The sequence below is a fragment of the Macaca mulatta genome, chromosome 4, assembly GCF_049350105.2.
Source record: "Macaca mulatta isolate MMU2019108-1 chromosome 4, T2T-MMU8v2.0, whole genome shotgun sequence".
Taxonomy (NCBI): Eukaryota; Metazoa; Chordata; class Mammalia; order Primates; family Cercopithecidae; genus Macaca; species Macaca mulatta.
The window spans coordinates 182,617,483-182,640,088 of NC_133409.1; the positions used below are offsets into that span (position 1 = coordinate 182,617,483).

The 22,606-nt window shown below is 42.1% G+C and overlaps 1 protein-coding gene across 10 annotated transcripts in view; it reads left to right on the forward strand.

Annotated features, from left to right (window-relative positions):
* The window catches only part of EXOC2 (exocyst complex component 2), a 209,956-nt gene that overhangs the window by 49,791 nt on the left and 137,559 nt on the right, over positions 1 to 22,606 (forward strand). For 9 of the 10 annotated variants that reach the window (XM_015135401.3, XM_015135397.3, NM_001266944.1 and 6 more), the window contains 3 exon segments: positions 5,311 to 5,471; positions 10,761 to 10,937; positions 13,882 to 14,008. In XM_015135401.3, the coding sequence (XP_014990887.1) occupies positions 5,354 to 5,471; positions 10,761 to 10,937; positions 13,882 to 14,008 (422 nt within the window). In that variant the 5' untranslated portion in view covers positions 5,311 to 5,353. 10 annotated transcript variants of the gene reach the window in all.

A 22,606-nucleotide genomic window follows, 5' to 3' on the forward strand; every position in this document is an offset into this window, starting at 1 on the left:
TGTTTTTTTAATCTAGTTGTTATTCATATTGAAAGGGAATATTAAAACCTCAAACTATGATTGTATATTTATCTCTCCCTATCAATCAGTTTTTGTTTAATGTGTTTTGAAGCTCTTGTATTAGATGCATACAGTTTTGATTGTTATGTCTTTCTGATGAATTTGTCCATTCATAATTATAAACTCTCCTACCAAATTGCTTTGTGGTATCACTTCCCCTTCAGACTGAAGAACTTCTTTCAGCATTTCTTGTCGTACAGATTTGTTTGCAATGAACTTTTTTTTTTTTTAACTTGAAAATACCTTTTACAACTTTAATTTTGGACTTTTTTTCTTTCAGTACTTTAAAGAACTGTATATCTTTAGATAAATTGATTTCTATAACTATATTGATCTATAATCATGTTCACTGATTGTTTCTTCAAATGTCTTCTACCTACTGTGCAGCCTAATCAGTGTAGTTTTCATTTCGGATAGTACACCTTTCAGTTCTAGAATTTGCATTGCATTTCTTTTTAAAAAATAATTTTATAATTTTAATTCTTCTGTTTAGAATAGCCATCTGTTTATTCATTATGATTACATATATTTTAATAACATTTGTTATAGACTCTTTTAAGTTCTTATCTACTAATTCTTCTGTCTGGTTCACCTTGGAGTCCGTTTCGGTTATCTGCTTATTTGCTTATAAAGAGATAGGAAAAAATCCCAGTGTTTTTCCTACTTGCTGCTTTCACACAGCCACTGACTCAGTACACAGTCCTGATACCAGGTGTGTGTGAAGTTTCCCCACACACCAAGCAAGCAGCTCTCCAGCAGACACCAGCTAGGGATCCTCTGACTCAGTTCAGTCCTGACATCATCATGTCAGATCCCTCAGCTTGAGGAGCGGGGATATAAAATTGATCAAACATGTGTTTTCAAAGAAGAAACAAACAAAATATCTAAAATTTAACACAGTGGACGTTAAAATTATGTAGTAGAAGTTTAATAGAAGGAGGGATCAGGGAGACTAAACTAACGTTTGAGCATGACTTGAAATATTGGTACAGATTTAATAAACTTGGAGATTTCTCTTTAGTGCAAAGAGGGTGAATGACATGAATACAGGCACATGGCAGGTTCATAAGAAGTGAATGGGCTCATGTGAGGAATGTCAGAGGAGAGGAATGGTGGAGATGAAGTAGGCAATGTTGACGAGTCTAGCTGTGACAGGCTTTGAACAGGATGTGAAGGAGGTTGTGGGCTGTGCAGACCACAGAGCAGTGGATTTCATAGATGATTATTTTAAAGGTAGGGAGGATATTGATTAGCTCCACATTTTAGAGAACTAGCTCTGGCATTTGCTGAGGGTGGAATGCAGTGGAGAGATAATGGGGCAGAGTTACCAGCTATACGTCTGTTGCAGCATTGAGGGGAGAAGACGAAGGTCGTAAGTGGGAGGGCAATAGGAGGGAACAGTAGGATTGAGAGGAATAGTTGATTTTTGATTCAGACAAAAGATTCTGAGTATGTGATTCAGGTGGTGCCAGAGGCCAGGAGAGGAACTCAAGGTAACTTTGAGTTGTCTCATTGGGTTTATTGGATGAATGATAATGTTTTTCTGGACTTCCTTTTTTGTTGTTTCACCATTTTATTTGTATTAAATAAGTTACGTAGGCATGACTGATTAAATCTTGTTGGATTGAACTTAATCTCCAGCCCTGCCTCTCTACAGGAGGTTGGTTTGCTGGTGCTTTGCTCAAAACCCTAACCCTCTAATCCCATGGTCTTTCTGGAATGGCCAGTCCTGCTGTTGATTCATCTTGTTGGCCTGTACTATGGCGTGGTTTGAGAGGATCATGAATAAGAAAGACAATCCTATTGCCGGGAAAACACCAAGGATTTAAGACTCTCGCTCCCAGAAACCAGGGACAAGAGGTCAAATACTGTATTATATAACATACCCCAGACTCATTCCGCTGTCTCCTGCCATCCACGGCAACATTTCCAGATTCTTCTAATCTGCCATTTCTTGCTGGTCGGTTTTAGACATCAGCTGTCAGCCTCCCATTACGTGAGATAAAAGATGGTCACTCCCTGGTTTACCTGTCTTTCCTGCCCCCAAACACACACCCATCTTTTGTGCCTTATTTCAATTTTGTTTAAACTGATGGTCAGTTACTACATTACTATATAAGTCATGTTTCTTTGGACCTTTTTGAAAATTTGAAGAGCTTTTATTCTTGGATTGATTTATTTTCATGGCATCTAGTTCTTTTAGGGGTAAAAAAAATTCTAGATATTAATTTAAGATCAAACTTTAGAATGATTTTGACGTGTTTTTTTTTTTTTTTTTCTGTGTCTGCTGTTGTTAGTTTGCTAGGGCTGTTATAACAAAGTAAGCTAGACCAAGTGGCTTAAACAACGTACATTTATTTTCTCACCCTTTTGGAAGCTAGAAGTCTGAGATGAGGGAGTCAATGGGGTTGTTTTCCTTTGAGGGCCGTGAGGGAGTGATCTGTGTTAGGCCTCTCTCCTTGGCTTGTATATAGCGTCTTCTCCCGAGTCTTCATGTGTCCTTCCCTCTGTGTGTGTGTCTGTTCAAATTCTTCTCATAAGAACACTTCTAATAAGGACACCAGTCACACTGGATTCGGACCCACCCATGGGACCTCATTTCACCTTGATTGCCTCTTTAAAGACCACCTTTTTAAATACAGCCACATTCTGGGGTACTGGGGCTAGGCTTAAAATATGAAATTTGGCTGTGGCGGAGTGAGGTGGGTGGGCATAATTCAGGCCATACAACACCTGCAATATGTTTGTTCTGTGTTTTTTTCTTGTTTGTCTTTCTTCCATCTTTGTCTTACATATCTTTCTTCATTGCCTTTGGCTGCCCAGTGTTGGGGGTCAGAAAACGATACCCTAAAATACGTTGCTTTGACATTCTGCACGAAGGAAGCAGCCTCAAGCCCTCCCCGCAGCCCTCCTGTCTCTCCCAAAGCAGAGCGTGAGGCTGTGCGTCTGAAGTTCCCTTACCTGCAGAGAAACTAGACTGACCGAAGAAGAGCACATTTGCCTTCAGTTTCCTCCCTGAAATTTCATTAATCAGAGAAGATTAAAACTCACATCATAGAAAAAGAGACTGAAAATCAAACACTGCACCTGGAGCCCAGATGGACTTTGTCAGTTCTCAGGTCCTATTGAATTCTCAGAATTATTTATTAACTACCATCTGAGCATTGAACCCATTTATTCCCCCTAAAAATTATTTACTGCCCCTCCAAATGGCCACATTTCGCCCCTCCTCCCTTTCCCTTTGAAGAAGGGTCTGTAAGCATCTGGGCCTCACCGGTTTGAGAGGTGACCATGCTCCTGCGAGTGCCCTGTGCTGACGCACATTAAAGAAACGTGTCTGCCCTTTGCTCCTGTTACCAGCCTCGTTCATCTCCAGCAGCCCTTGAGAGGGCAGAGGGGAGGCTTTTGCTCACGGCCTCTGTAGCTCCCGTGTTTTAGAGTGAGGCTGTTAACAGCCGATTTGATTGAGTTTGTGTGTGGGCAGTTTACAGCGAGTGGCTTTTCCGTCAGGTGGTAGGAGGACAAGCGGCCCTTCCCTTTTTGCAGGGAGGACACTCAGGTGTCAGGATCTTTGGGTCTTACTTTCCTAGGACTCTTCAGTTTCTGCAGAGAATAATGCTTCAGTTGTGTGGACAGGGTGGGATTGGCAGGAGAGGCTTACACACCTCACAGTGGCGAGGGCAGGAGAAGGGAGGCAGCCCGAGGAGTGCCACGGCTTGCTGCACAGGTTCACCCCAAATCCCTGGTCAGCCTGCCCCCAGTTTCCCACACCTGTGCTGTGCTGGGGGTCTCTAAGTCCTGGTGCTCTTGCTTGGTTTCTTAAAAGACTAAACTTCTGTTCTCCTGACTGTGAAGGAGGGAGGCGGGGGCCCGGGAGTCTCACTGTTTAGTCCATAAAGATACAGGTCACCAGCAAGTCTCACTGTTCTGCTCTGAGTCTCACCCCACCTTCTGGGGCATCTGAAACCCTGAGCACTTGAGTTCTCAGGGGTTTATTAGTAAAATATTATTATTATTATTATTATTATTATTTGAGACGGAGTCTCACTCTGTCACCCAGGCTAGAGTGCAGTGGCGTAATCTCGGCTCACTGCAACTTCCGCCTCCCAGGTTCAAGCAGTTCTCCTGCCTCAGCCTCCTGAGTAGCTGGGATTACAGCCATGCACCACCACGCCCGGTTAATTTTTGTATTTTTAGTAAAGACGGGGTTTCACCGCATTGGTCAGGCTAGTCTCGAACTCCCGACCTCGTGATCCGCCCTCCTTGGCCTCCCAAAGTGCTGGGATTACAGGCGTGAGCCACCGCGCCCGGCAAAATTTCATTATTTATTGCTTGCCTCCTGTATGCCAGGTACTGTGCTTTCCAAGGATTATCCTATATTCTTTACAATAACCTTATGAAATGCTTTCTGTTACTAGCTCCATTTTGCATACAAGAAGAGGGAGATTTAGAACAGATTTAGTAAATGGGAGCAACAGTACTTGAACACAAGTCTACCTGGTCTCAGAAACTACACTTTTCCCTCCTCTGTTATACTCACAACAATTAGCAAATTAATGCTTCTGCCTGTATCTACATTCTAGATTTTGTAGAAATGTCAGTATATTGCATTGATTTGAGCATATTAAAAAAGAGTTGCACACCATATAAATACAAAAGTAAAGTGAAATCCAATACACTTTACTAGGTCAGGAGTTCGAGACCAGCGCGGTGGCTCACGCCTGTAATCCCAGCACTTTGGGAGGCCAAGGAAGGCAGATCACGAGGTCAGGAGTTCAAGACCAGCCTGACCAATGCGGTGAAACCCTGTCTTTACTAAAAATACAAAAATTAACCGGGCGTGGTGGGAATGTAAATGTGTTTTTATTTTTATGAGTATAGTTCTCCTTTAAACAGCCCTGGGGATAGAAGAGTAGAACAGTTCCTAGTATCAATTTAGGATTCAGCAGAGGTAGTCATGGAGCTACACAGTGACATTAGTTTCTCTCTGCCCCTGTGCTGGAAGGTTTTAGAACCCAGGGCTTAGCTTTCTGTTATTCTTACGTCTTTCTTGCAATACTAACCAGAGTGTCCTTAGTAACTTAATGTTCAGTAGATGTTGGCTGATTGGCTAAATGACCCCTAAACACTTCAAAACTCTGTGTTTAAGAATATTTTTTATATTTTGGTACTGACTGTCTAGCATTCTTATATTTTTAGTCAGTGCTTATCTCAGTTGGCTCTAATCCCTTTTTCTTTCTCTTTTAACAGATTACTTCTGTAACAGGATCACCAGTTTGCTCCGCAAGGCACGATGTCTCGATCACGACAACCCCCGCTTGTGACCGGCATCTCTCCAAATGAAGGGATCCCATGGACAAAGGTCACAATCAGGGGAGAAAACCTGGGGACGGGCCCCACTGACCTCATAGGTAAGGGCAGCGGCCCTGCGACGCACCGTGCTACTCGGATTCTTGTGTGGACGACGGAGACAAGGGATGTAATTTTCAAATAGTGAAGGTGATAGGACAAACATCTTTGTAGTCTCCACAGAACGCTCCAAAAAGATGAAAGAAGTATCTGGCTTTCTGATTTTTGTGTGAAAATCATTATTTTGTCAAATCTTGCCTTATATTGTCTTTCACATCCTTCAGAAGGTTTCCCAGGGCTGAGATTTGCCTCCGAATTTTCCGCAGCTTTGATGCCTTGATTGCCGAAAGAGCTGCTTTTATATTTTGCTCTCATTAGTTTTCCTTCCCTTGTCTGCCTTGTCTGTTGCTTCTCAGGGGCTCTGTGAGTTACACCTTTTCTGTTCCTTATTGCTCTTCAGAGCAAGTCTCAGCCCCATCTCCCGGTGGCACAGGCAGCAGTTGGCTCTCTTCACTCCACCTGCGGGCGTGTGTCCTCACTGTGGTCTGTGGATCCTGTCTGCAGTCCTCGCTGTGGTCTGTGGATCCTGTCTGCAGCAAGCCAACGTTTAGTTTTTAGGGTTAGTTTATGTTTTCTATCTTTTCTAGCGGAGTTTAAGCTCAAGGTCATGCATGGTTAGAACACCACACATCCGGTTGGTGTGGTGTGAATATTTTTGGATGTTGGCGTGCGTGGCACCCTTCCCCTTTCCATGATGTGGAGGCCTTTACTGATGGCCTGTTCTTGAAGCACTCAGGTCTGTCAGTGCTTCTCAGCCCTGGCTTTTCTGAATCTCCCTAGAACTTTAAAAGTAAATTATTTGGCCTATTAAGTTTCAGTCTCTAAAGATGGAGCCTAAACATTATTTTTTAAAATATACATGGGTATTAGGGACAGCCAGGGTAGAGAGTTTTAAATACAATTTTACGGCCAGTTATGGTTACCGGCCTGTGAACTGCTCAGGTGGGTATACAGATGCGTTCCGAACGAGGAAGGCCAAGACCTGTCTACGTGCTACGGAATGTATCTTCTGGCTTCCCATATAAATTTCTTCTAGATTCAGACATTCTCTCTAATCTTTTCTGCACTGATGACGGACTTGTTGGTAAGATCCTGAAATCATGAGTTGGAACTTGCTTTTCCTGCGTTATGACTGCTGGTTGATAGATTGGTTTTTGGCCATCCAGAAAGCTCTTTAAAAAGAAAAAGTGAACGAGAGGTCAGCACTGTGTGTAGTGACTGAGTTTTGCACTGCCTAGCCAATTCTTTTTGCTGATGTTATGTCTCATTTGATATTGTTTTCTCTTTTTTTTTTTTTTTTTTTTTTTTTTTGAGACGGAGTCTCGCTCTGCCGCCCAGGCTGGAGTGCAGTGGCCAGATCTCGGCTCACTGCAAGCTCCGCCTCCCGGGTTCACGCCATTCTCCTGCCTCAGCCTCCCGAGTAGCTGGGACTACAGGCGCCGCCACCTCACCCGGCTAGTTTTTTGTATTTTTTTTAGTAGAGACGGGGTTTCACCGTGTTAGCCAGGATGGTCTCGATCTCCTGACCTCGTGATCTGCCCGCCTCGGCCTCCCAAAGTGCTGGGATTACAGGCTTGAGCCACCGCGCCGGGCCTGATATAGTTTTCTCTTAACTGTGACGGACATCTCTCCAAATGAAGGGATACCATGGACAAAGGTCACAATCAGGGGAGAAAACCTGGGTAGTTTTTGATTGTTTAGTAAACATCACTTCAATTTATTCCTGCAAAAGTAGTCTTATCTAATCCTATGCCTTGGTTTTTGATAAAGCTCATTCCAGATGTTTCTTTACCTAAGTGGAAAAATCCCCAAAATATATGGAAATCTACTCATGCGGGTGGGGGTTCTGTCCAGGATTTTTGCTGGCAGTCATTGTGAGCTCCAAACATGACAATGGTCTAGGTAAATTTTAATCTTGTTTTAGCTTCAGGCAATGCTGTTCTTATTTGACTAGGCGTGTATTACTTTTCTTTTTGTTGTTTTTCGTTTTGAGATGGAGTCTCGCTCTGTCACCAGGCTAGAGTGCAGTGGTGTGATCTTGGCTGACTGCAACCTCCACCTCCTGGGTTCAAGCGATTCTCCTGCCTCAGCCTCCCGAGTAGCTGGGACTACAGGCGCCTGCCACCACACCCAGCTAATTTTTGTATTTTTAGTAGAGTTGGGGTTTTACCATGTTGACCAGGATGGTCGCCGTCTCTTGACCTAGTGATCTGCCTGCCTTGGCCTCCCAAAATGCTGGGATTACAGGCATGCCTCACCTTGCCTGACCCATGTATTACTTTTCTAAACCATGCTAGTTCAGCTTTCAACCGGCCTTATATATTGCCAAGAAACCATTTTTTAAAAAAGCAAACTTAACCTGCTAAATAATTTAAGCGTTTTTAGCTCAGATGATATCTATACTAGCCAGGCAAAGCACTATAAAAAGTACTTTACTTGGGATTCTATGAGTTACTTTTTTTTTCCTAAAAGGTGCTATTATATTTCATGAAGCAGATTTCTTGCATAACGTAGGAAAAATGTGCTTAATAAATCAAGAAATAGGTCTTGTGATCTTTTTTCATAACATTTAAAATGATCTACTTGGATCTATGTTTAAATTATTTACTGATTATTCATTTTTTTTGGAGTAAAAATGCATAACAGATATTAAATCAGAGGAATCGTGAAAGCAGCTGAGACCCAAAGAATAAACTATTGTTCTAGGGGCACTTCTGTGCCCACGTGTACCTTCATGCATATCATTCAGGTTTGCTAATGTGAACGTTTTTTAATACTTTATATCTGAAGTTTGCTCTTATTCCTCAGTTTTAATCATAAGGTAGTTCTCTAGCAAGGAAATTTCATTAGGGATGACTTTTTTCTTTTAATGAAGATACTATTTGTATTTTTACATTGCTCCCTGACATTAATTGTTGGGTTATTCTTCATTCTGAAGTGAGTTAATGTTTAAAAATCACAAAAATCTGATATTAAAATACTTAAAAATATTAAGTTTTCTGTTGACCTGGAATGATACCAAAATATCTACTGTCGAGAATTAAGCAGGTTACAAATTAAACATTTGTTTAAAAAACATACAGACTGGTTTTTATATGCACAAAATCACTTGAGCAAGTGAACGTTGACATGTTAGCAGTATATTTCTCTTGCGAGGTGGAGTTTGGAGAGGCTTTTAGTCTCTTAAGTTATTTAAGTTTTTCATAACAAAAATTATTAGAAAAAATATCAAAGACATGCCATCCAATTATTTTGAAAACAATAATTTTGAATAATGAATACATTTAAAAATGTGTTATTATAATTAATATATACCAATAGAAACCATAGTCCCAAAGAAACCATTAAATGCCATTATTGGAAAAACAAAGTTGCAGACATTAGTGAATTACAGGTATTTTAGAGAAACCCCTAAAATTCATTATTTCAAGCAATGTATCTTTAAAGCATAGCTGCTTTTATCCCTTTGTGGTTTAACAGCCTTTACTAAATAGTTCTTTACGTCAGAATGAAAGATGGTTTGACTTTGTCCCTCCATTTTAAAAGTCAGATTTGGCATTACTCGAGGTATTTCTGGTATCTGAAAAAAAGCCAAAAGAAAACGTTGCAATTGCTAAACCTTACTGCTGAGCATTATTGAAAATTAGATAATGAGAAAAGAAAGTGTGAAGTGTCTGCGGGGCACGGTGGCTCACGCCTGTAATCCCGGCACTTTGGGAGGCCAAGGCAGGTGGATCACTTGAGGGCAGGAGTTCGAGACCAGCCTGACCAACATGACGAAACCGTGTCTCAAAAAAAATATAAAAACAAAAACACAACAAAACAAAAAACTAGCCAGTCGTGGTGGTGACGCTTACCTGTAGTCCCAGCTCCTTGGGAGGCTGAGGCTGGACAATGGCTTGAGCGTGGGAGGTGGAGGTTGCAATGAGCCAAGATCACGCCACTGCATTCCAGCCTGGGCAACAGAGCAAGACCCTGTCTCAAAAAAAAAAAGAAAACGTCAAGTGTCTGTGTCTGTGTCTGTGTCTGTGTCTGTGTCTGTGCCACATACATTCTGGTTTCTTCCCTCCATAAATATTAATTCCACTGGTCTCTGCTTTGTGGAAACAGAAAATTTAAAGGAAGTAAGTTGGAAGGCCGGCTGGCCCTGTGGTGCCGTGCTGGTACCTGTCCCGGGGTGTGAGTTGGAAGGCTGGCTGGCCCTGTGGTGCCTGTTCCGGGGTGTGAGTTGGAAGGCCGGCTGGCCCTGTGGTGCCGTGCTGGTACCCCCCGGGGTGTGAGTTGGAAGGCCGGCTGGCCCTGTGGTGCTGTGCTGGTACCCCCCGGGGTGTGAGTTGGAAGGCCGGCTGGCCCTGTGGTGCCTTGCTGGTACCTGTCCCGGGGTATAAGTTGGAAGGCCGGCTGGCCCTGTGGTGCCATGCTGGTACCTGTTCCGGGGTGTGAGTTGGAAGGCCGGCTGGCCCTGTGGTGCCGTGCTGGTACCCCCCGGGGTGTGTGCCTTATTCACTCCGTCTTTCGGTGCCTCTCGGTTCGGTTATTACCTAAATTTTGTTTCACGTGGTATGAGGGAGGTGACATCATGAGTTGACGTTTTGGGAGTGGAGGCTCCGTAAGAGCAGAATGTAGTGTAGCGACAGTTTCATTAGAAAAACACTAGGGCAGGAGGAACTAGCTTGCTAGCAGCTATACACTGACGTAAAAGTGAGATAGTAATCCAGTAGTGCCTGAGCACACTTCACTAGATTACCATACTCTTGGTTATGCTTAAATAAAAAACCTACTTGAGTTCATTCTGTAATACTGTGTGTAAGTGAACACTAGAAAAAGTACGTGAAGTTTTTTCAGGAAGATGGGTGAATATAGAATGTTTTTAGAAAATGATACATAAATTTATTCATATACTTTAAAATTCTACGTTAATAACTGAGACTTCAAATAATAGCAATAGTTTCCCTTTTATTACTTCTGAAAGCATTTTAAGATTCTCGTAATCTAAGTAATCTGGAATGCCTAGAACATAGTTACTGTGATTGTTCATTTTCTAATTCTACTGATGTTTGAAGAAACTTAAATGTAGCCTAAAATAAGTCTTAAATATTAGAGAAAAAAACAGATAAGAGGAAAAGTCAATAGAGATAACAGTATCTCTGCAAATAATATTGGGTATATTCAATAATAAATGTAATTATTGAACAAGAAAATTATTGCTAGATTTTAAAAATGTAATCTACATGATTAAGGTCTTATTGTTCTTGTCTTTGGATTTTTTAATGCACATGTGCTTTTTTCAGGCTTGACAATTTGTGGACATAATTGCCTCCTGACGGCAGAATGGATGTCTGCAAGTAAAATAGTATGTCGAGTGGGACAAGCCAAAAATGACAAAGGAGACATTATTGTCACCACTAAGTCAGGTGGCAGAGGAACCTCAACAGTCTCTTTCAAGCTTCTGAAACCTGAGAAAATAGGTAAAGTCTCTCATGGGTTTATTCTAAAGAAGAAAGTAAACCTGAGTTTGTCTTTTAAGATGTAAAACTGGTGGATTCATGTAAAACTTACCTACTTGCATATCTCAACTTAGATTTAGTTTATGTTTATTTTGACAGGAGTGGAATGTTGGTTAATATTTGTATTACTTTCGGGAAGGCAGTGTGCTGAAATAACAGTTAGTGAAGCCTAAGGATGACGATCATATGAGAACTACTTTTCTAAATTCTCAAAATCTGTTCGTTCATTCGATATACCGGTTTTGGTTCCTTGATCTTGAATATAATGACATTGCTTTGAAACTCTTAAACAAGGTTTGAGGTGGAAAATCCTGATTTGGCCAAATTGGTAATAATATATCTAAACAACATTCCCTTTTCCTTCATTTTATCCATCCTTCAAGGCCCAGATGATACATTTCCTGGCTTGGCTGTTTCTAACCCCACGTGAGTGATACTCACTCTTCTTTGAACCACATAGCACTTGATGTTTTCCTTCTTTATGCACTGACCACTTGCTGCCTTCTGTTAGCAGTGTTAGGAACTTGGTCTGAGAAGTTATGCTCTTCGAATTCTAACCTGGGCTGTCTTACCATGACTAAGTATGTAACTTTAATGCCTTGTTTCTCCATGAGCGAAAGTGGAATAATACTGGCTACCTCATAGGATTAGGTGAGTTAGAACACAAATGTGAAGTGCTTAGCCTAGTCCCTTACCCAACAAATTAATAATTTCTAATCATCTTTCTTGTAGCTATTTCTGTGCATGTCTCTTTCCCTTTTTAGAATAAGAGTAATATCAAATTCATCTTTGTGGTCCTGTAATGTCTTGCACATGGTCAGCATTTGATAAATATTTGTATAATGTAGGAATATCTGAGGCATAATTAAACCCAGCCAGTACTTCTCTTTATGAAGAAAATAAATAATTTTGCAAATTTTTTTTTTTTAATTCTTAGAGCATAGAGGCTTTCTGCAGCATTGTTCTCCACAAATTCCTAGATTATTTTTATAAATAAAAATTCAAGGAATTTCAGGGAAAATTCGGAGTGGACTTTATGTATGTACATGTACGTGCATGTGTACATATATACATATATAACATTTCCATTTTGTTTACTTTCTTTAGTGTCTTCCAAAACCTGTGAAACTAAAGCAGGAACTTGTTACACAGTTTTCTAGAGGAACTTAAACATTTTGATAAAAATCTAGTATCTTATAATCTACATAGCAGATAAAGAAAACTTAGGTAAAAGTGGTAATTTTGTTATTCTAGAACACTCAGCTCAGGACCTGGCACATAGTAGGCTTAGTAAAGGTTTCTTTTTTTGTTTTTCTTTTTGTTTTGTGACAGAGTCTTGCTCTGTTGCCCAGGCTGGAGTGCATTGGCAGGATCTTGTTCTCGGCTCACTGCAACTTCCGCCTCCCAGGTTCAAGTGATTCTCCTGCCTCAGCCTCTGTAGTAGCTGGGAACAGGTGTGCGCCACCACGCCCAGCTAATTTTTGTATTTTTAGTAGAGACAGGGTTTCACCGTGTTGGTCAGGCTGGTCTTGAATTCATGACCTTGTGATTTGCCCACCTCGGCCTGCCAAAGTGCTGGGATTACAGGTGTGAGCCACTGCGCCTGGCCAGTAAAGCTTTCTTGAACTGAGCTCAAGAGTGCCTGGACTCGAGCAGAACCTCTGACAAAGCCCCTGTTGCATGCTGGCAGAACCACGAGTGCTGAGAGAATGAGTGGTGGGTTCATAGCCTTGCCGCTACAGGTTGCCTGGTATTCAGACAGCCTTCCCCCATGAAGCTTTCTGACCCTCGCCTGGGGAGGCGGGCACGCTTTGTCTGTGCTCCCTGGCACTCGGCTCTTTTTCTGTTGCCCCCCAGGGCCCTGGAGGCCTAGCTGGTAAGACCTGTGCGAGGTTGAATGATAAGGAGTTCGGTCCTGTAAAGGAAGATGCTGTTTTTAGAGCTTATGTTGTCTTGTTCACAGGGTCTACACCCAGTCAGTTTTCCCTGAGTAGCCTGGTCATTTCCATTATACAAGCCCTGCCTTCCTTGAAAGGTGTTTGATATTTTATTGAATTCGCCAAATTGATTTCAGCCTAAATGGAAAAGAAGACCTGCTGCTTCTGCCATCTAGGATGTTTCCAGCACTGACAACAGTAGAAAGAATGAGAAATAGCAAGCAGTGTAAGCAGCGTAGTATTTTTGCATAACTATTCTTGAAAACATGCCAGTGTTTGTAGAGGAAAAGAAAATAAAAGATGTTTCTTGAGAGCTTTCAAGAACCATTTCAAAAACATTTGGTTTTCATTTGTAGTGAAATGTCCTTAGGTAGCTTATGGAACCCAGAGGCAGAAACTCACAGTATTAAATATAAAATCATATGTGCATAATGGTTTTTTGGCATTTGTCGTAAACCAGAAGCTTTCCACTGAGCTAACATTGAACTCAAATGTTTTGTGCTTGGGTGTCTCCCAGACGTTTTCCAAGAGTTTACATGATTTCAGAATATTCTCTTGAATAAACAGATATTATAGGTCATATTTCATCTTACTAACTTTCTGAATTTTTGTACAGATTTAATCAGCTACATTTAACAATGTTTAATTGTAGAGTTTATTATTTGTAAAATACGTTTGTTATTGCAAAACTTTTTCTAAGCAGCTTAATTTGTCTTCTCTGTTGAGTAATATACAATGAAGCCATAAGCCAAGAGGTGTTATTTTTGCCTTTTTATAGATTTTTTTAGTGCTTATAATTAAACTAGTAGTCATTTTTTTAAAATTTAGCTGTTATGTCCTCAAATCTCTTAAAAATTATCCAACTGGCATTTTGTATTAGGTCTTTAAGAAGCAAGGCAATAGGCCAGACTTAGAAGGTGCCTGGGGCAGCCTTCACTTTATTAAGCACATACTCCTCATTTCTGTAGGCATTTTGGATCAGTCTGCTGTGTGGGTTGATGAAATGAATTACTACGATATGCGTACTGACAGGAACAAAGGAATCCCACCCTTGTCCTTACGTCCTGCTAACCCGCTTGGCATTGAGATTGAAAAGTGAGTACCATCTTGCTTTCAGTCTTCTTTATTTTTCAGTTCCTGAAAAGTTTTATATACTTACAGGAAAGGGACTCAAACTCCAGAAGCATCCCAGGAAGCACAATTGAAGACATCTCAGTTGTTTGGAGACGGGTGTTATTTATGAGGTCTGTTTAGCTTTGCTGCAAGTAAACTTTGCAATTAGTTAAAACTTCTGGCTAAAACTACTTTTACGTCTTTAGTGTTTTGATTTTGCATTTTGTGAAAAAGAAAAGTCTTTAGTATGTTATCTAGAGATGGTTAAGTTTAAATAGGTAGATGGCACCTGAAGTCAAAATAGAATTCGTAATCTACTGTTTTCTTGATTTTTCTAGAAGTATTTTAGAATAGTCAGGTCTAATCTGGTCTTTAATTTTGTCTATAATGTCTACCTCTCATTCTTGCTTAATCCAGACTTATTTAACTTTAATCATCAGAATTCTGCCAGGTAAATGATATCTTTCAAGATTCCTTATAACTGAATCTAGAGTTTTTTTTCCAAATTCCTAGTACAGTGTTTTAGTAACTTTTCTAAGTAGTGCCTTTCTACTTAAACAATTCACCTGACATATTAATCGCGGCTGATTTATCTTCTGGCCTTAGTGATTCTGCTTATGGAATTGTGTACTGAGTATTGCTCTGTAAACGCTCACCAAAAGTGACAGATTAGCACTGTTAATACTTTAACCATGGTTTTAGTTTAGGGTTTTCTAGGAATAGGGAAAATTCTCCAATTGTCTCTGTCTCTATGGTTGAAGATTGTTAGTAATTCGGACAGCACACTTCATTTCCACCGGCTGTTCTCCAATCGTCTCTCTCTATGGTTGAAGATCATTAGTAATTCAGACAGCACGCTTCATTTCCACCGGCTGGGGTTTGCCCCTGGCCGAGGGGAGGCAGCGTGCTTGTTTTGGGAAAGTTGAAAGAGTTGAGAAAGTCTGGGGCTTAGCAGTTTCGGGTGGACTTGGACTGTTCTAGGTAACGTCTTTGAAACATTTTGGCAGTAGGGGCCATTCTAGAGCTGGTTAAGGATTCCATGCCTCCAAAATTAAGAGTTTAAAGATTGGGAAGGTTTAGAAAAGAATGGTAACAGTTGGGTGTTTATTTGAGCGTAGTTTTAAGCATGAATAGACTTGCAGTTGATAGTAAGCCCCTTTATGGGCTGCTTCAAGGCTCTGGAAAGCCAGTCTCTTTCCAACCTGCCGCAGAAGTGTGGAGCCGGAGGCCCTCTGAGCTGTTCGTCATAACCAAGCGCCAGTTTTATACATGGGCAAAAGGAATATGCAGATATACAGAATACATTTTGTATGAGACTTGGACAAAGTTATCAAAGTTAGGATTCATTCAGATGTTTACTATCATAAACATGATTTCTTCCACTTTCGTTTTGGTGTATGCCCCTCACCCCTGTTCTCTCTGCCTCCTCACACCTTCTCAGCTACCCACAAAGTGGTTTGGCCTGAACTGCCTCTAACAGCAGTGTTCTTAATAAGTTTCAGGTTAATTATTTGATAACATTGGTAATGGCAGTGAAGAATAATGGCACTGAAAGTACTTAGCTTTCTTAAAATTTTCTTCTCTGAGAGGTCATTGGGTTTTGTGTGGGGCAAAACTCTCTCAATTTGAACTTGGGCTCTGCCACTTACTAGCAATATGACATTGAGTAGGTTACTTAGCTTCCTTTTGCCTCAGTTTCCTCAGGTGTACAATGCAGTACCTGTTCCTTAGGGTCGATGTGAGGAATCAGGGAGTGAGGAGGTAAACAGCTTCCGAAGAGCATAGCAAGTGCCTGAGAAGTTCCATCCTTACGGGATTCTTTGCTCTTCTTGGATATATACTATTCATTGTTCTGCCACACGGGAAAAGTTTTTTTAATGACTTAGGATTCCAGGGTACTAAAGTGTTTTAAAATTTTAAAATAACGTTATGTACGTTTATTTAATAAGTACTTCAGTGGGAATAAAATTAACAGATTTCATCTGTTACTGTACAGATGGTTACTTAAGTTTCAGAAATATTTGCTCAGCCATGGGATAAAGTAAAATATTAAAGGATAAGTTTTGAAAAAGGGAAAATCATGATTCTTACACAAATATAAAATGAACAGGTGTCAGAGCTTTTATTTAACTCATAATTAAGGAAAGAACCAGTGAGATTTAATGTTAAATCCAGCCCAAAGGAAAGTCCAGAGGTGAGTCATAACGCAACGAGAAATGCCTAAAGATGCACGACCATCACTCCGTCTTGGACAGGCCAGTGGTATCCTCACCTGACGTGCATTTCTGTGGGCAGGAGTCCCTGGCATCGCCATTAGCCCTCCACAAGCCAGCTCTGTTTTTCTAACAGAGACTCAGAATAGCCAATGAACAGGAAGGCGCAGATCCTGTAGCATCAGGGAACACGGGGAGGGACCTGTAGGCCGTGAACAGACACCCAGTCATCCTTCTGTCCATCTGAAAGTGTTTGGCAAAAGACTTTCAAAAGAAAGAGAAGCTAGATATAGAGATTCCAGGAGGCAAGAAAATGAAAGATGAAAGTAAGAATAGGTGTAGAAACAAAGAGAAGAAAATGCTTTTGACCAGAAAAATGCTTTTCCAGGTTCCTTTTTTTCTTTTTAGATACTGTCAAGAAAGTTGTGTTTGTCTTACTGAATTCTTTGACTTCCGTTAGAGAAATCTTATTTTAGAGAAAGATAAAAGGAAGGAAAGGCAGATTGTAAAATATTAATGTGGGTTTTATTTTGCTGATTTCCTTACTATTTTTCAGATGAAGGCTTTGGTCTTTGTAGAGGATGGTGTTGTACTCAGGTCAGGATCCATACTGTCTTTTAGTTCTGTTTATTAATGTCATTTGCAGTTTTTAAAAAAATAATTAAAAACCTAGAGAGCACCTACTTTTTGAAAATGTCAGTATTGAAGGAATAATAGGGTTTTGGTATTATTTGTTTGTGGAAACATATTTAAAAAGGTTTGAGGCTGGGCGTGGGCGTGGTGGCTCACGCCTGTAATCCCAGTGCTTTGGGAGGCCAAGGCGGGTGGATCACTTGAGGTCAGGAGTTCAAGACCAGCCCGGCCAACGTGGTGAAACCCCATCTCTACTAAAACTACAAAATCAGCTGGGCGTGGTGGCAGGCGCCTGTAATCTCAGCTACTTGGGAAGCTGAGGCACGAGAATCGCTTGAACTCAGGAGGTGGAAGTTGCAGTGAGCCGAGATCGCGCCACTGCACTCCAGCCCGGGCAACAGCGTCTGTCTCAAAAAAAAAAAAAAAAAAAAAAGGGTTTGAAGAATTGTGAGTGCTGGCCATTAAATGCTCCCCTGTGGTTCCAGTGAGTTATCAGATTGCGGTGGGGGGGCGGCCTTCAGGAGATAAGTCCGTTTGTGGTGATAAAGTCTCGACAGCTGACGGTCTAGTGTGCAGACTGGGAACCTGAGGGGCCCTGCAGGGTGGTGGCCGGCTCAGCTGAACGTGGCAAAGCCAGTGTAACTGTAACAGTACAGTTGCCTTGTGGCTCTTTGGGGTGAGTCAGAGTTTAATAAATATTTTACCGGTGGACCCAGCGTGCATACTTTTTTCTTTCAGCCTACAAGTTTAATAACTTGGCATTTATTGGCTGTCTTTGGCTGTTAAGACCCTTCATATTCCTAAATTTGTAATTGATGTTTTTGCACACAGGGTGTCATGATACTTATAAAAATGTTACTAATTGCTCAGAAAAAATAACCACTTTGAATTGAGACTAGGATTTGCTTGTAAAAGGTCTATATTTCTGATTTACAATGGCAATTGTCACAAATATATGTGGTCTTTGCATGACTTCAGTTGTAATGATGACAGACTATTTAAACCAAAAAGGAAGGTAAAAACAGGTTCATGTTAAGTAAAAACCTTTGCTAGGCTTTGTTTCTTGAAATCAATACTCAGTTGCCTAACGAGGATATTTATGGGTGATGTGCAGGAGACAGTCTGTATGTGGGAGTGGGGACAGAAAACAGGGGCTTTCTGCTGTTTTATATGATCTCCAACTGTTTTTGTGAATTATTACCTGGGAATGGCTGTCTAGAATAGTCAGTTGTGGCACCACTAGTATCTGTTTTATTTCTACATGGGTTTCATGGGCAATGCAAACCTGATTTTCTTCTAATCGGCTTAGCTTTCAGACAGAAAAGACCAATTTCAATTTTCCCACCAAATTTAGAAGACTACATTTTAAAACAGGAAAACTGACAGCAAATTAATTCTTAATACGAGTGCAGAAGAAAAGAGCCTTAGGTGACTTTACCTTTGGAACTTGTGTAAAAACAGATGGGCAGTGAGAGTGCCTGCAAGTCCAGAAACTGGGTCAGACAAAAAAAAAAAGAATGGAAACAAACTTATGTTACTTAATACAACAGAGTGTAAACTATATTGCTAAAAAGTTAAAGCTACAAAAAATATGTGTAGCATGCACACAAAGAACTAGCAATGCCCACTTTCATTGTCGCCTCCCCCGCCATCTTCCATCCACCAAATCAAGAAAGCGTGTTCTCTTCGATGCACACGCAGAATAAGACCACTGCAGCCAGGCCTCACTGTGGGGGCGGCGAGGGCAGTCTCGGAGCCTGACTGTGGGGGCAGCGAGGGCGGTCAGAAGGAGCCCCGTTGATTTGCATGCTGCATGGTCATTGCTGCAGACAGTCCTCATACTGGAAAGCGAGTGCTGAGGTGTGAAGAACGTGCCGGTTTGTGTCTCTTCGCTCAGTGCACAGGCCTGGGTCTTCCCCTGACTTGGGGCTAGCTGTTTTTTAGAAGGTTTAAATCTGACCTTACACTGCCATCTAATGGAAAATATATCTGTTCAGGGTGGCGGGAATTGTCCATGACTGAAGCTGTGTGTTTTGATTCCTCGATGAAAACATTTTGTGAGTTTACACGTGGGGTCTATGTCACTTTCAGTCTCTAACTCTGTGCTAGTGGATTTAAAATGCAGGCTTGGTTTGAATTACTCAGAGCATATTTTGCTTTTCCTGATGTGTTTGAGGCAGCACTTCACTTAGAAATTGAGAGTCCAAAATCCAGTTATTCTGAACAAACATACGAGTTTTTACCGTGCTTCATGAGCTGTGTTGACATGCTACTTCTCCCTTTCCTATTGCTGTTATTAAGGACATTAGCACTTCTCTCCATTTGAAAGCAGCTCCCCTTTCACTCTCTCCTGCATTGTCGTCTTTACGGATTTGTAGTTAGGATTGTATTTCCTGTCTAAAACCCTCTGGTTCTCTGTTTGACAATAGAAGTACTAGGTTCAAATCTCGACTGTACATGTAACCTCTCAGAGGCCATTTCCTCATCCGGAATATGGAAATATTTAACTCAGTTATTGTCATGAGAATCAAATAATACTTAGGAAATTAGTCTGTAAGATATAAATAAGTATAAATAATAAAAATAATAGCAAATAACATTGTTGAGCATTTATCATGTGTCAGAAACTGCTACGGCTTCCACAAGCATTATCTACTCTGATCTTCAAAACATTCCTCAGAGGAATGTATTGTGATCCGTTAGTAATGGAATAACTTCTGGAGATTATTCAGGCGGATCGAGCAAACACTGAGACGGAACCCAGAGCCTGTGCCCTCAGCCGCTGCTTACGACTGCTGCCTCCCGTTGGGAGTACTGAGATGAGCTGCCTGCACTTTTGCAGCTGTGTTACCCGTGGAGCTTCATGGACTCTGGCATTGGTATTCATTTTTTGTTTTTTCCAAGTCATCTATTTCACATTTTTGAGGTGTTTGTATAAAAGATCAGTATATTTAGGCTTGTATTTTGCAATAGAACATTGAATCAGAATGCCTTCACCTGCAAGTAAGAGAAAATGAAGACATTTGATTTAAACAAAAATGCAATCTACTTTTTCATAATACACAATATTCACTGATGGTAGACTCCAAAGGTTGGTTGAGTCAGTAACTCAGTCATGTCACTGAGATGTGAGGAGCCTGAGTTTGCTGGCTGTTCTGTTGCCTTTAGCATAAAACACGTTTCCTTAGCAATTCCTGTGGTTGAAGCTGGACATAATGATGTTCTCAGGCAGAAAGATGCTCTCTCTTCTTGGTTTCCCTTCTTGAAAGTACGGAGACCTTTCCCAGACGTGCTCCAGCAGACCGTTCCTCAGGCATCACTGTCCAAGAACAAGGTCGCCCAGTCAGGAGCGGGGAAATACGACAAGTGTGGCTTATGGTGGTCCATCTCCCCCAGTTAAGGGGCAGGTGGGGGCTGTGTTCCAGCAGAGAGGGTCCAGGGTGACTGGTGGGTCACAGCCAACGGTGTCCACTATACACGGGCTCTGGGTGTCCGGGCAAGGTTCGTCCTGGCCTTAATTGTGTGATTCGGGGAAGATTATTTGACATCTCTGTGTTAGAATTTCACCATCTTGAAAAGAATGTCTGTCTTGTTCTTGTAAGTCTGATTTCTGCTGTAAGTCTCAATACATGTCTTCCAATTAAGATCAGCGAAAGAGTTTTAGTGTCTTCAGTAAGAACTCTCAGAATCATCAGCTCCGTCTTAGGGGAGGTGGCATTTTGACCAAGAGATGTAGTGCTTTTCAAATTCTACCTGGCCCGCTTTAGGGGCCTTAAGGACTGATGCGTGCGGGGAGTGGCTGGCGGGCGGGCAGGGCTCGAGTCTCAGCGTCCCGCTCCGGGATCGTGGGCCTCCCTGCTCACTCCAGTGCGGAAGCCGAGTCTCAGGCTCTGCCTCCCGTGTCCTCCCAGCAGCCCGTGGTGCACGGGATGTTCGTGGCTGAAGAGCTGGGAGCGCGGGGCCAGTGGGGACCTCGCCAGACCCACTGCTTTCTCGCCAGGGGCCCCACTGCTAGGGACTGACTAGACCCATCCCTGCTCCTTCTGAGGATGAGGGAGATGGGGACTCCTGGGGGCGGGAGAGTTTCTTAAAATCTTAATCCCTCTCCTGGAGCCCTCCGCTAGACGTCAGGCCTTTATATTATGATATAGCTGAGAGCAGTTTAGATTTGTAAAAATAACAATTGAGTAATGCATTGTAAGTGAGGTGTTACCAGAGTTTAAGTGTCAGGGGAATTTTAAAAACGGAGTACTGAATGGAAAGCTCTGAGCTGCTGGTTCACGTTGTGCAGCACCGTCAGTACCACCGGTGTGAGCTGCTGGTTCACGTTGTGCAGCACCGTCAGTACCACCGGTGTGAGCTGCTGGTTCAGGTTGTGCAGCACCGTCAGTACCACCGGTGTGAGCTGCTGGTTCAGGTTGTGCAGCACCGTCAGTACCACCGGTGTGAGCTGCTGGTTCAGGTTGTGCAGCACCGTCAGTACCACCCGTGTGAGCTGCTGGTTCACGTTGTGCAGCACCGTCAGTACCACCGGTGTGAGCTGCTGGTTCAGGTTGTACAGCACCGTCAGTACCACCAGTGTGAGCGTTGTAACTGTTTAGGACAGAGCCCTTTTCTATGTGTGCTGTGTGCATTCTACTTTTTAAAAAAAATTTATTTTGGCTATACACGTGGAGTATGATTTAGCTGCCAGACCCAAGGGGACTCTGTGTTCTTAACTGTTTCTCCAGGGTGTGCAGCTGCTGTATTTTTGAGTTTTGTGTCTGCATTTTATACTTTCTTGGCCTACTTGCTACCATTGTATCTATCACAGATCCTTTCTTCACATTGTCAGCTCTTAACACTAGCAACCTCCGTTCATTCCCTGTTTGCTTTTGGACAGAGAAACACCAAGGCACGGGGAAGTTCCACAGGTGTGGGGAAGGGGCACAGAAGCTGTCTGACTTCTCAGCCTTCTTTCGTTTCTTTTTTCTCAGCTGTGTCCTTATGTTACTTGGAATTCATTCCTGCTAGATGAGGCTTTCTTGTACTAAAATTATGTGTGAAGACTGTTGTTAGTAGGAATTTAGTTGATATCAGTAGTGCATTTTGATTCTGTTCAGACCATTTAACTCTCTGACCAAGTGAAGCATGAGACACCACGTTGAATGGCCGTGTCTAGAAGGAAGGTTGACAGAAACATGGTCTGCAGCCACCGTGACTTCTCCTGCCCACGATGACACGCCCTACTGATTGGTCATGTCGTTCTTTGTAGCCGAGTGGAGACGAAGCCGTGATCCCGCACGCCGTCTTCCAGGCAGATGCTGCTGCCGGTTAGAGCAGGACTGCAGAAGGAGGCACTTCTGGGTCACCGAGCCGGGGTTCCGCATGTCACAGCTTAGCCTAAGCCTCCACTCAGTCGCTACATTCCCCCAAAGCTCTAACTTGGAGGCATGGGGTACAAATAAATAAAGTGAGAAAAACTTCCAAAGGTGAAAGGATTTTCTTACTAAGTAAAGTATGAGAACCAGCATGAAGAATCCAAACCAAAATAAACTTCTAAAAACTCAAAGTTCTCCACCTCCCTCCCAGAGACTGCTGACTGGTGAAAACGACCAGCAAGCTAATGAATGCCACACGCATGTATCAGGAGGATTCAGGCTGTAAATCTTTTAACTTGTGAAGCTGGTGAGGAAAGATGCAAGGTCCACTCAGTCTAAGTGGAAGTGGTGCCACCTCCTAAAATCTCATCTGT